At 40.2% G+C, this 13,426-nt stretch overlaps 1 protein-coding gene across 3 annotated transcripts in view; it reads right to left on the bottom strand.

The window, feature by feature from the left end:
* Positions 1-13,426, bottom strand: part of ppp1r9ala (protein phosphatase 1 regulatory subunit 9A-like A) — a 33,366-nt gene that overhangs the window by 6,859 nt on the left and 13,081 nt on the right. For all 3 annotated transcript variants that reach the window (XM_086220651.1, XM_086220652.1, XM_086220653.1), the window contains exons 3-16: positions 7,086-7,218; positions 6,668-6,788; positions 5,724-5,828; positions 5,268-5,403; positions 4,511-4,669; positions 4,347-4,400; positions 3,871-4,100; positions 3,377-3,473; positions 3,164-3,290; positions 2,821-2,972; positions 1,590-1,911; positions 1,459-1,516; positions 1,299-1,370; positions 224-425 (exon numbers count right to left, since the gene is read on the bottom strand). In XM_086220651.1, the coding sequence (XP_086076777.1) occupies positions 224-425; positions 1,299-1,370; positions 1,459-1,516; positions 1,590-1,911; positions 2,821-2,972; positions 3,164-3,290; positions 3,377-3,473; positions 3,871-4,100; positions 4,347-4,400; positions 4,511-4,669; positions 5,268-5,403; positions 5,724-5,828; positions 6,668-6,788; positions 7,086-7,218 (1,968 nt within the window). The remainder of the gene's footprint in view (positions 1-223; positions 426-1,298; positions 1,371-1,458; positions 1,517-1,589; positions 1,912-2,820; positions 2,973-3,163; positions 3,291-3,376; positions 3,474-3,870; positions 4,101-4,346; positions 4,401-4,510; positions 4,670-5,267; positions 5,404-5,723; positions 5,829-6,667; positions 6,789-7,085; positions 7,219-13,426) is intronic.

The following is a 13,426-nucleotide window of genomic DNA, read 5'->3' as shown; positions in this document are numbered from 1 at the left end:
CAATATGTATGAATCATTGAAAAGTCATCAAATGTTCTCTGATGGTGAACACATGGATTCAGTTATGTTATGATGTATGATCTTACATCACAACCCTACTGATCTTGTTCTAATTTATTGACAGTTTAACAGGATATTACTATATCAATTTAGCACTGGATACAAATACACTCAATGCCTCTGTGTCTTTTTCTTCCACAGAAAGTTACTGAAAACTCCATACCTTATTCTTGCGATCCTGGCTTTGCTCACTGCTGGTTTCAGTTGCAGCGTACGGCAGGCTGCTGCTGGAAGAGGATGGCTCCCTGTCTCGGTCCCTCTCTCTGTCTCCAAACCAGGAGAAGGGCATACAGGTAGGGATGGAGGTCATTGAATCTGCAGGAGACATGTTCCCTCCAGACTCCTCCAGTAACTCTGCTGACCCTCTGTGCATCAGAGATGAGACGTAATGAGTGCTTAAGCTAACAGGATTAAACCAAAAGAGTGTATTCTGACTTTCAATGCCTTAAAAATTGGTGCCTTGAGCTCACAAAGATTTTTTCTCTCTAAAGTATCCATTTTCTGTCACTTCAGACCACAGAAAGAGCTAACAATGTTTATTTACCTTGAAGTTAATGGTGAGTGATGGTTAACAACAGCAAAAATGCCCCAAAACATTCAACTGGAAGTTTTAAAGTTAGTTTTGTTTGTTTTTCAAACTCAAATCGAATCATTTGTGGATTGCTGACCACTGGGATGGATTATTGGATGATTATGGATGATGCTTAAGAGTTTATAAACAAATGTTTTTGGACACTTTCTTGCCGTTGGTGGCTATGGGGTGATAGCTTCAAGCTAAATATACTTGGCCAGATCTCCCTGCATTCTGGGGTCACAAAGAGGTGATGCAGCACTAAAAAAAATGTCTTTGCAAGCTCAAGACATCCATTTGTAAGTACTTGAGCAGCCAGGTACAATTTTTGGGTGAAGCATCGCTTTAACCAAGGTACAGTAGGAAACAGCAGACTATTCATTTGGGGATGTGGCAACAATTAAGTAGAAAGCCGAGCCTGTGTAGCTAAATATTTAGACAGACAGGGCACTGCATCCCATAAATGGAGCTGTTTAAGTCTTCATGGGATGAAGCTGTTTACACAAGCCTTTGATATCCAACAATGGAGGGACAATGTTTCCATTGTTCCACATTATGAAAATAATTTAGCCATTTATCTGTATCTGAAGCACTCAGCGCCCTTTCCACAGCACTATCAGAAGAGGGACATTTAAATTGTCAACTATGATGATAAGTAGTAAAGTACCTGCTGTCCAAAGACACTCTCATGGCCTCCTTATCATGTTTTTTTCCTTTGCCACCTGACTTGCGAAGGCCCCTGTGTTGATCATCAGGAAAGTTGGATTAGGATGTGCAAACCTGTGGTATCTTGGTAATGAATGCAAGTCATTATTGTGGAGACTTACCCAAAGTCAGGAAATCGTCTTTTGGTTTTTCCTGCTGATGTGGGCTCAATTATCTCTTCTAGAACACATGGATAATGATCAGACTCAGTAACTACACCAGAGGAAGCCTTTCTAAGTGGGTCTTTTTATACCTTTGAGCTCTTTGCCCTTGCTTTTGGACTCCCTCTTTTTTACGGTGCGCATGAATCCGGAGGGGGAATGCGGGGATGAGGTGTCTTTTGGAGTGGACAAAGAAGGACTTCCGCTGCTTTCAATGCTGCCCGCCTGTGATGGCGACAAAGATGGGCTGCTGGAGAGCTCAGGCTTACTCTTCAATCCATCTCTTGTCTCTCCCAGATCATCTTTCTGTCCATTCCCAGAATAGCAAACAGGCACTGGGAGGGACAGGCTCTCCTGAAAGGACCTCCTCCTGACAGGTTCCTGCTCCTCAGGCTCATCCTCCTCTTCAGTTTCCTGTAGAGACATCGCTAATGATTTACACAATGCCAGGAAGAAGTGATGAAAGATAAAAATAAAACAAAATTCTGCTCCCCAGATGTGATTGGCTGATTCACGTTCACAGTGCATGATACATCTGTTGTACTTGTGTAACAATTACAAAGACATACAAACGCTACACTGTGATACTAGCACAAACTGGTTACTCCCTTTTGATTCTTTGTTAATGTGGCATTGTTTTAAAAAAGCAATGAATCACTAAAGCTACATCTTTATGTTTAAAACTGTGGTAAGATTAAAATAACTTTAAAAAGTTCAAACAAGGGTCACAATATGCAAATGCAGTTTGTAAACAAAGTTTGGAGGCAAAGGACATCGAAGAGAAGCAACAGAGACAATGAAAAGTTGTACTCCCATTAAAGTCTTGAATCATTTTTTACTTGCATTGCCCTACAGGAAAAGACATGAAGTTTTTTTTTTTATCCATGCCATCTTTTTACTGACGTTATATGTAATCTAATCTGATCTGTAATCTAATGCTGTAAAAAAATTGTCTTCCAATTAGGTGTGAGCCACACCCATCATGCAATGCCAAGCTGGGTGGCTTTCTCTCTATAGAAAGTGAACTGAATCCAATACTACACATCTATCATAGGATTGAGAGTATCTCTGGCGCCACCCTCATTGACAAAGTTAAGCAATATTCATTCTAACAAGTGCTCAACTTCTTTTATTGACAGGGAATACAGCATGTTTTTGTTGCCATTTGTTTTAAACCATGAATGACATTTTCACCAGAACTTGATGGGCTTTGGATTTCATGTTATCTGCTACATCTGGCTTTTTCTTTTCAATGTGAGAAAAAAGGGTCTTTTCTTCCCAGTCAATAAGGCGATATGACACTGTCATCTGTTCCTGACTGACCTGAGAGTGACTCGAGGCCACGGCGAGGTTCTCCTTCAGTTTGGTTCGAGATGGACGCTGACGTTTGGCTTTCTGGGCCAACAGGCCTTTGGCTTTGTGAGCACTGGTGTCCAACCGCTCAGTCTCAGGGACCAACTCACTCCAATCTTGTTCTACAGGAGCAACGAACAAATAATACCAACTAAGTCAAAATACACTAAGCAATGCATAAGACGGGTAATTATTTACCAGGAGTTACTCAACTTTATGGTTTGGATGATGAATGCTTTATAAATCACATGATGCACATGTGACATTTGTACTTCCGTTACAAATTTTATTCAACTTCAATTATCCTTTGTACCTGGCAGTGAGTCAGCAGACTGTGTGAGGTTGACGGAGTCTCGGCTGCTTAGTCTCTCCTCTGCTGCTGAGTCCTGGCCACTCTGGGGGGCCACACCCAAGCCCCCCCTGGACTCCAGGACAACTATCTGTGGAAAACACACCCACATTTATTTCAGTGTCTCCAACAAGTCTGCGGTGTTGTACAAGCATCTTTTTCAGGGTGGGATCTTACTCTGTTCTGCAAACTCTCCAGCTGCTCCTTGTACCACTTGTCCTTTTCATCTAGGCTTTTCTTTAACTCCTCCTCCTTCTTCACAAAGTCGATCTCTCTAAGAGAAAAACAAGGAAACAATAGCAAAATGTAAAACCAGGGATTAGCCTCTGTTGGAAGATTTCACCACTCTGTTAGGAGACAGGGTGTAATTGGTATTTACAATATTGCCAAGGTAAAATTTGAAAGGGAAAAATAATCTATTACCATTGTTTCAATATTCTGATAGAACCAAATATTTCAATACATTAAAAAAATCTTGAATCACTTCTTATACTGATAGGACCATTAATACATTTATACATGTAAAAATTTAAAAAGTTGTGTACTGGCAAGACTGATACTATACAACTACAATTTTATGCATTTAAACTTGTCATTTTTAAAGTTTGATGAATAAATGGACATGCGTAAACTACTGAAAACAAACAAATCGACACCTCCAATTAACTCACTTCTGCTGGTAGTCCTTTAGTAGTTTCTTGGCCTTGTTGTACTTCTTGTCCAGGGTCTCATACTGGGCCTGGGTCTCAGCTAACTGTTCATTAACATTCTTACACAGAGCCTGCGTTTCCACCCAGTAACTCTCCAATTTGAGGATCTTCTCATTTCCATCCTCGATCTTCTGTTCCAGCGCAGACTCCCTGGCCTCCCACAGTGACCTGTCCTCCTCAGATACTCTTAGCTACACAGAGATGGTGGCATTTACTTTGATTGGTAAATCATTTACAAAGTTTTCCTCATAGTGCTGAATTTCCTTCTATAGCTCATTATAACAACTTTACAAAACATAACTTATTAATAAGACCAAGTCCAGTCTAATGAGAGAACATGTAAAAAGTATACTCAATTTTGCTATTATGGTTGAATACGTATTTCTGTTTTTTGTGCTGTGTGAATAATTTTACAATCTTTAAAAAAGGTATCCTACCTTTTCCTTTAGGTGCTGTATTTCGGCTGAAGCAATACTGTGTTTGAGCTGCAGCTATAGGAAGAAAGGTACGCCCATTTATCTTTGGTTAGCACAAATCCTGTATCTGTCATTTTAAACCACATATGACAGATGTGCTTTAAATGGTTTGGGTGAAACTGTACCTCTTTGAACCTAAAAGCCATCTGAGAGCTGTCCATGTTAGTTGGCAGAAACAAGGCCTCTGAATCAGGCAGCTCAAACACCTCCACATTCCGCCCTGGAGAGAAATTAGAGCCCAGAATCCTTTCATCCCCTCCATCCTCGTCTTCGTAACGCTCCTCCTGAAATATGACCCAATACAGGGTATTACATACTACAAACACGAACACACCCTACATGCCCAGGAACGTGCTCTGCATGTGTCAACAACACTCCCAGAGGCACAGTTCACCATAGTCTAGAGAGAACACTGAAATCAATACATCCTATCCCAACATCAGAGAGCTGGTCCACAGGAGGCTCAGCAGGACTTGAGCTGCATTAACGTGAGCTACAATTCTCAGGGGATAACAAAAGTATCAACACACCTACTGTAAACACACACTTAGTAGAAACATAGAGTTACGAAGCACAGTGTGCACTTCCTCATGGTGAATTATGGCACATTCCTTCTGCTCCAGTAAATCTTACATATATTCTAAACCCATAATGTTGACTGGGGCTTGTGGCTGCTTGAACTTCAGAGAGTAAACATTCCACAACTCAGGCAGACAGGCGGTGGTTGAGTGGACACCCTTTGCCACAGCAAACCAGTGACACCAGGCTTACTCACAGCCAGTTGCTCATTGCCTGGTTAAGATGAGTGGGACTGGACTAGGAGAGGTCGAGAGGCCGAGGATGAGCACAGAGCATTCTGTGGTCTATGAAAAGCTGACTCACCTCCTCTGTGGAGTGTTCATATGGGTCGTCCAGGTGGTGCTGTTGTTGCTGCTGGTTCTTCTCTTGCTCGAGTGTTTCACTTATGAGGCGGGCCACCTCACTCTGTGTCCCGGGCTTTTCCCGGCCAATCAGAAACCTATTAGTGTTGCATATTATGGAAATTATTTTTTTTAATGGTGGTCAAATACCACATTTCACTGTCTATATTTTCTAGGCTAGTTCATTATCTGGGTTCAGGCCTGAAGTGTCTCATTCCCCCATGATGCCATATCTTCTGTCGACTCTTTCACAAACATAAATGCACACTCGTGACCTCGGGATATTCAGAAAACAATCACACTCAACTGTTCTGTGATTAGTTCTTATCACCAGATAAGCGTGTCTCATTCCCATCACCAAAAAGATTGTTGTAATCAGGTTAGTTACAGGAGCCGAGGTGATGACATTTCAACAAACCTCACTGTGCCTTTGGTGTTTTTCAGGACAGTCGCTGCAAACAGTTGGGTGACTCCAACCAGGCTGACACCATCCACCTCCACGATCTGGTCATTCACCTGTATGCTAAATAGACAGTAATGATGACAAGACAATGTTTTCAAAGCATGTCCCCCAGGAGCAGTTGCAGCACCTTTGAGAGAATAAATATATTAAAAATCAAACTGTAGTCTCAGTATAGCTGGCAATAACTTGTCTAAAATTCTCTGAGAAACAGATGTAATGAGACTATTTTCTTTTGCTTCCTCATGAGGTTATAAATAGATCTGGTTGTTTGCGTCTTGCGCGTCTCTTGGCCCTAGGGGCATGATGAATTCCTTGAGTGTGAGACGTTAAAACATATTGCGGTGCAGTGTTCAATTATGCAATGATTCCTGTTGCATACAAAATAAAAAGAGTTAGGCTTTGTTCAGGCGTGCCGACTAATGTACTTTTAGGATCTCGCACGGCCATAACCAGAAGTCTGGTCTCACTGAGTACACAGCTCACTGCATTTCACATCAAAGGGAAGAAAAATTATACCATGTACTTGTCTTCAAAAAAAACAAAACAGCAACTACCGCTCTGGCTCAAAATATCACTGTATTATTTGTTAAAAGGTAAAAAGTTCATAAAGTTACAGATTCACAGTACTAATTCTGCTGTCTGAAGAGAGACAGCGCATTGTGGAGACGCCGATTATGTCCAGTAATCTCATGACACACACACATACACACAGAAATGTTTGTTGTTTCTAGTATGAATGCAGGCATTTCTCAAGTACACAAAATCCACATACAATGATGCTGGAAGGCACTACACATTTCTGACGCCATGCTTGGTATGAATAGTACATTAGGAGGCGATTCTGAACTCAACCTATGACTCTTGTGTGAGGACAGTCAAGTGTCAGCACAATAACTCACCGTCCATCTCTCTCAGCAGCTCCATGCTCTGTTATGGTTTTTACAAAAATACCAAGCTTCTCCAGACCCTGGTCTGCTCCCACTCCCATTCCGATGATACTGATGCCAAGCCCATTGTCTCCTAGATGCATAGAGGTTACAAATGTTTATGCTGTAAACATTCTGACATATTAAGATCAATTTCTGTAGCTGGGAATTATGGACTGTAAAATCATTTTCATATTGATGTACTTTGTATCACTAATACCATCTGTCAACTTAAATATCGCTGCTTAAATATGTGGACTAAAGCGGCAATCGTAAACCATTTACTAACCAAAGCTCCTGCTATTTGCCTTTGAAAAGACAGCCTTCTGTGAGAAGTGTTTCCTTCTTATGAAATCAGAAGGAATTTAGCTTTGGTGTCATTAAAAATCACCTTTCTCAATCTCCACAGGAAATACGTCCATCTTCTCCACTCTCTTCTCCAGCTCATACTCTGCAGACGCTGCAACAGGGTCCACATCGTCGTTGCGTCTGTCATATTCCTCATTGGAGAAGGTACTGAAGACCTGTGTTGGCCAAAACATTTGAGTGCTTATGATAAACCAGATAACATCTTGTGACTAAACAAATATAAAACACTTTTGAGGAACTTATTAAGCTTCATTTTATTTCATTTTTTTAAGATTAGCACATTTCATAGCAGAAATTTTACATGTTACAGCAGAGTAACTGCTGATGTAAAAATGATGGCCTTCAATTTATGCTGTCCAGGACTCTGGTATTGTATGTGCTGGCTTATTGGAGTGGCTGTGACACTGAATAGGACATTTATCAGTTTCACCTGTGTTGACCTACTATGACCTGTCAAAGTACTCGCTATGAAAGGGCCTCATTTATCTGTGCAAAACTGACAAATGACCAACTAAAATTCTGGAGAAGTTGTACAAGGAGGGAAGTAAAGCAAGTCAAGTTTTATATTCAAAGACACTTTTCTACGGAAAGGTTCAGCACATTCCTCAGGGAAACAAATTTGAACCACTGTCATTGGAACTGACCTTTATTTATCAGTGTGCCATTGCTCTCATATCCACAATATTTTTTTTTATTAAAAAGGTAACCTTTACTTATCAAGCTGTATTGATCTGAATTCACAACTCTTGATTTCCTTTTGATAAGAAATCAAAATGTTACATTTTTAAGACAGGTAAATCAGGTGATAGTGGTGCTGTATACATTTGAAACACACTCTTGAGGACTCTGATTAGAGTTTTTAAGAAGCTGTGAACTTTGCAGGCAGGCCTCGCAAAGCACTGAATGAGTCCCTGCGGCTGGTTTCTGGTTGGAATTATAAAGTACACATACACAAACACACACATACACACACACACACACACACACACACACACACACACACACACACACAGAACAGTATGGCAGAGCATGAGAAGCGCAGAAAGTAGGACACAGCTGGGGAGAGCTAAGCAGTGGCTGTAGAAAAGATCAATGCTTGTAGGCGACAAGTGTTATCACCAGCATTGTTTTTTCTTTTCGCTATAGCATAAAAATAATACTAATAAAGCAATGAAAAGAAACAAAACTTATCTCATACCCTTCAATCAACTGACCAAGTGCTCTACACCAGCTTTATGGCTTGTTTCATAAAACAATGCAGATGTTGCTATCATCCTCGATCACCACTGATACTTTCAAGCTGAACTGGTGTGCATAGTCCACTCGGAAAACACTCCCAGAGCTGAGCTAAATTCAGCACTACATGAATATTCAGCATAAAACAGACCGGAGGTGACCATCTGCTGTGACTCCACTGAGTGTAACTTTATCTGTATTAAGGCAATGTAAACATAAAATGAACAGAACTAAAAGGACTAATATAAATACTAAGCACCTATAAAAGGCAATTAAATGTCACTACAACCTTCATCAGGAGTTGAAGCCTAGGATTATGTCCATGCACCAAATTGGGCTGCCACCTAAACACCCTGCATGGTCTTCATTAGTTCCCTAATCTGAGTGGAGTGATGATACTGATGGTGAAAAGATGTAGCTATAACAAGGACACTGATGAAGGGCTCCAGTGTGAATGGTAGTTGTAGGCCTATTGGCAGAACATAGGAAATGAAACACTACAGGCTAGGGGTCATAATGTGAATGGAGGAAAAAAAAGGAATCAAGTTTCCTATGTCATTTTGGCTAAGATCCAATAGCTTCTCGTATCCTAAATTACAAACCGAGAGGGGCAAGTATATTACCACAAAATTAGAGTGTCCACACTACTGAAAGAAACAAGGAAATGTAAACTTCCTTGGCATGAGCAATAGGCTGAAGCTCTCAGCTCGTTTATTTCCAACCCTCTTCTGTGGTCATGAGCTTTGGGCAGAGATCGAAAGAATGAGATCACGGATACAAGCAGCCAATAAGAGTTGACTCTGTAGGGTGGCTGGGCCAGACTGCTGCTCCTTCACGCTTCACTGACTCACTATTGTCTGTACAAAGTTGTTTCACTTGATGGGAAAAAAGAATACTTGAGAGTTCAGATTCCTACAAACTCAAACTTTAAAACCATTATTTACATGAATGGGATAAAAGAGGCTTCTTTCATTTTTGATTGGATTCTCATCATCAAATCAGACTTATCTGAAGAAATTACCACCCCTTTTTAACATTCTCCCAATTCTGAAGAAAAAACATTGATATACCATTTTAGCTCATTCATTTCAATTGTATAGTAAATCCAAAAAAAGAAGTGGGATACAGTGTAAACCAGGCTATAATATGCACAAAAAACATACAAATAAAATCTACAAACTTTAGCGTGAGGGTTGAGATGGAATAAGTCTGATTTTCCACATTTTGGTAAAATATCAACAATGTGCACAAGGCATAGTTTGTGAGAGGGTATTGTGGTCTGTCACTGGACTAATGGGTTAGCCCAGTCCTGTGATATCTGCTGTACTGTTGTTGTTTTTTTGCATAATTTTTCAAGTAAAATTGCAGCTCTGTATTGAATGATACTTAAAAACTGACTTAATTCAAAACTCTGAGCAGTCAGCTGATGTAATCTGGACTCCACTGTGGAACCTTGAAAATGAAAAGACACATAATCCCTGTCACTGTGTCAAATGTGCGTGCTGTTCTTCCATGACGTTGAAAGTAGTAAACAATAATTAAAACAAAAACAGAGTTACAATTTAGCCCAAAAAAAGAGGGATTTAGGCTATGGGATTACGACTGATACATTTGCAATGAGAACATTTGATGATGTAATCCAGGAAACATTTCCACTGTGGGCAACAAAATTTGAAGTCAAGATCTTGCAGCATGTCAAGACTTGAATAAAGCCTCAGTAAACATCTCTCTTGTTTTGTCTCCTCTCTGTGTTGCCTTTGGACACAATAGCGACTCCCTAGACTTCAAGATTGCAGGAGGTTTGTTCAATTTGTCAAAGAGAATAACCAGAATTTCTACTTATCTCATCTCCTACCAAGTTTTAGACACGTGTATACAAGTGGATTCATATTGTGTGAAACAAGGTGCCCATGTAGTGACTTGGTCCACTTTCAAATACCCCTGTCATTCAGCCTCCAACGTCGAATAAAAAAAGATTAGAAATCAAAAGATTACGCACATTACTGCAGCTCTGTGATAAATGCGAGAAAGCTATCCATGTGGCATTTACACTCCACCTACCTAAGTGAGTCCTTCTATTTGTGAGTTCTCCTCCTTTCTTCTACACTTGTTTTAAATTGGTCAATAATCTTTCTCACATAAAGGCAAAGCCACTGCACACAGTAGTCAAATAACCAACTGCTACTCAAGACATCTTCGCAATGCTTAAAATTTGAAATAATACTATCTCTGAGTCTGGACAGGTTTCAAAGTCCTCCTATAAATAGAGGTACTGAGGAAGCTTATCAACGTTTAATTGAGACCGTAAAAATGGATTCACATAACTAGAACAGACAGAAGAGTCATTCAGGTTAAAAAAATGCTTCTTAGTTTAGACTTTGGAGACTTAAGTAATCAACGATTTAAATGTAGGCTAATAGAATATGGGGAGCACCAGAGCAAACTGAGGCCCAGGCACCTCCCTGACTCTCATGTCTCATTTTCCCATTGCTATGGACTCAGACCTTTTTGAACAATGCTTTTTGCTGTCATCCAATAACGTAAACCCTTTCTTCTTTGCAATTCAAAATCAAACTGTTTCTATCTCCTGTAATGAATGTATAAAACTGCTGTTTGAGTAAAAAGGAGACGAAAGTGCTAACAACCACGCTATCTCTTGGGGAAATACGTGTATTCATTCTCTCCCAAAACCCAAATAATAAGATAGATACACCTCTCTCCTGAGTGTGTGCATTAGGGGGCTGAAACACACAGAGACCCACTGACTGCTAGCTTAGCACCATGAATGGTCGTGGATGGGGACTCCAGATACCTCCATCTTGCCTAATCAGCAGTTCCAGTTCTAAGGTTTCAGATAGATAAGGTTCAGGATTTTGGTTTGTCCAGAAGTAAATGTTGTCCACCTCTCTTACAAAGTCGGTCATAATTAGAAGAAACAATCCTTCTTCTAGTCATCAACAAAGGTTTTGTCTGTTTGGCTGAAGATATGATGGAGCTTTAGAGGTGCTGCCAAAAATCACTGCACCCAGTCCAGACAGTAATTCCAGCTTTGTATTTGATTAAAAAAATTACAATGATTCATGATAAAAAAACTTTTATTTTATAATAAATATTATGAACAAACCTAGTTCTATGAATGCAGTTAAAGACCATTTTGGTGAAAGAGAATTTGATGACTTTAGTCAGAATTATGATGTCCTTTCTCAGCCACGACAATTAAATGTGATAAACTAAGTAGCCGTCAGCTGGGCTCAATTCCCTACTGCACATACAGAGGACATGTGAGAGGGGTGTCAATGTTCTTGTCTGGCTCCAGGGAGGCATGTGAATAAGTATATTTCCTAAATTGTATTGATTGCATACTCCTTTATATTTAGGCAGAGCAAGGTGTTAAATGTGTTTATTTAATGTTGATCTCTTTCTTCAAAATTCTAGTGTGGGTCAGTACGCTATTTTGATCACGTTTCTTCCAAAACTCTAACCCCTGCAGTGTGCATTGGCTTTTCATCTGTTTGATCTTCAGCAACTTCAGTGGCCTATCCTATCATCATGTACTCACAGGCACAGATGTACACACATGCCCGCAATTTTAAACTGTAACCCTTTCCATATTTCCCTCATTCCCCTCCCCATAACAGAATACCAATGTGGGAAATGAGTCAGCAGCTGCAAGGAAAGCAAACCAGAGAAATCTCTTGCCAGTGAGAAATGAGAGCTGACCACTGGATTGGGAAGCTGGTAATGTAAGCAAGCCTACAAAAAGACAACAAATCAAAGCACACTGTTAGAGCCAGCTGGGGTGGGGGTGGCAGCCTGGCGCTCATCATACAGTAATTAGGAAAAAGGGATGGGGCCCAGTTTTCTACTTCTGTAAAAACCCACCAAGACCAAGAGCAAACTTTGTATCTAGCGCTTTCTGCATATACTCATTAAATGGATTTATCGTTTGTGAAGTTATCAGTGACTTCAAAAACAATGATGTTTACATTAATCTGCCTTGAACTTATGTATTAATGTATGATAACAGCAAAAATAGGTGACGTGTGAGGGGAGAAGAGTGCCACAATGGAGTCACAATTCTAAGGGAGCACAACCACGAGCAGGTTAAACAGGTTTGTTTGAAAAATGTTCCACAAAAGCTACATTTGTCCTTCAAGGCTGCTGAGCACATTTAATACAATTGTGGTAAAATTTCCATTTCACATACACAATGCTAGTCTCAAACTCACACAATGAACAATATAAGGCTATCATAATCAGCCCAAGACTCATCTGATGCCATGTAGTTAAATGAAAAGCATTGAGCTGACTGCATTAGTATTCAAGGCTTGGCAGGTCCCCCACTAGCCCAGGTGCTTGGAGGGAACTCGGATCCTATGAGGGCCTCTGTGCTGGTTGGATGAAGCAAGAGGCCTGCCAGACATTCCTCAGGCCAGCAGAAGACCCTTTTCATAAAGGAAGTAAGAACACTTATGCCCTTTTTACACAACCTATTGAGGGTGGGAATATTGAGGCCTTGGATGGACAGAAAAATCTCTGTCTAGACACAGACTATTATATGCCAAATGAAGTATAGATGTGTAATATGATGATCAGGCTGTTCACAATTAGATATGTCCTCAGACATATGACATGACATTCTATCTGTTGCAGTTCAAGGCTCAGACACGCAGCACGTTATCTACATATATAATCATCATTTCTGTTCTGCTCTACCAGTCCTAGAAACATTGTAGAACTTCACAACACCGTGTCTGTGTTCATAACATAATCCTATGGTGTACAAAATCGTGTTGTAGAGGCTCAGAGTATTCACATACGGCAATGTTTGGAATGCCATGTCTGATTAAACATGAGGATGTCAGAAACGTCGGGAGAATATCAACCCTGATTGGCTGTCGAGACAGAGCATTATGCAAATCACCTGCAACAACAACAACAAAAAAAACTTACATGTCATTTTGAGGAGCAAGGAACCAAATATAAGCCTCCTACATGAGTGTGAGCAAAACTGTGGCCCTGAATTTGCCCAACTTCTAAACTATTCTTAAGCAAAATGAAAAACTAAAGAACGTGGATAAAGTCAAGATTTTGATACTGACATGAAAAAATTGGGATTTTTTTTTT

The sequence above is a fragment of the Aulostomus chinensis genome, chromosome 12 (genome assembly GCF_037954235.1).
Source record: "Aulostomus chinensis isolate RoL2024-O1b breed Wild chromosome 12, RoL_Achi_v1.0, whole genome shotgun sequence".
NCBI classification, from domain to species: Eukaryota; Metazoa; Chordata; class Actinopteri; order Syngnathiformes; family Aulostomidae; genus Aulostomus; species Aulostomus chinensis.
The sequence above is the reverse complement of the archived record's forward strand: the minus strand, read 5'-3'. Positions and strand labels throughout refer to the sequence as shown.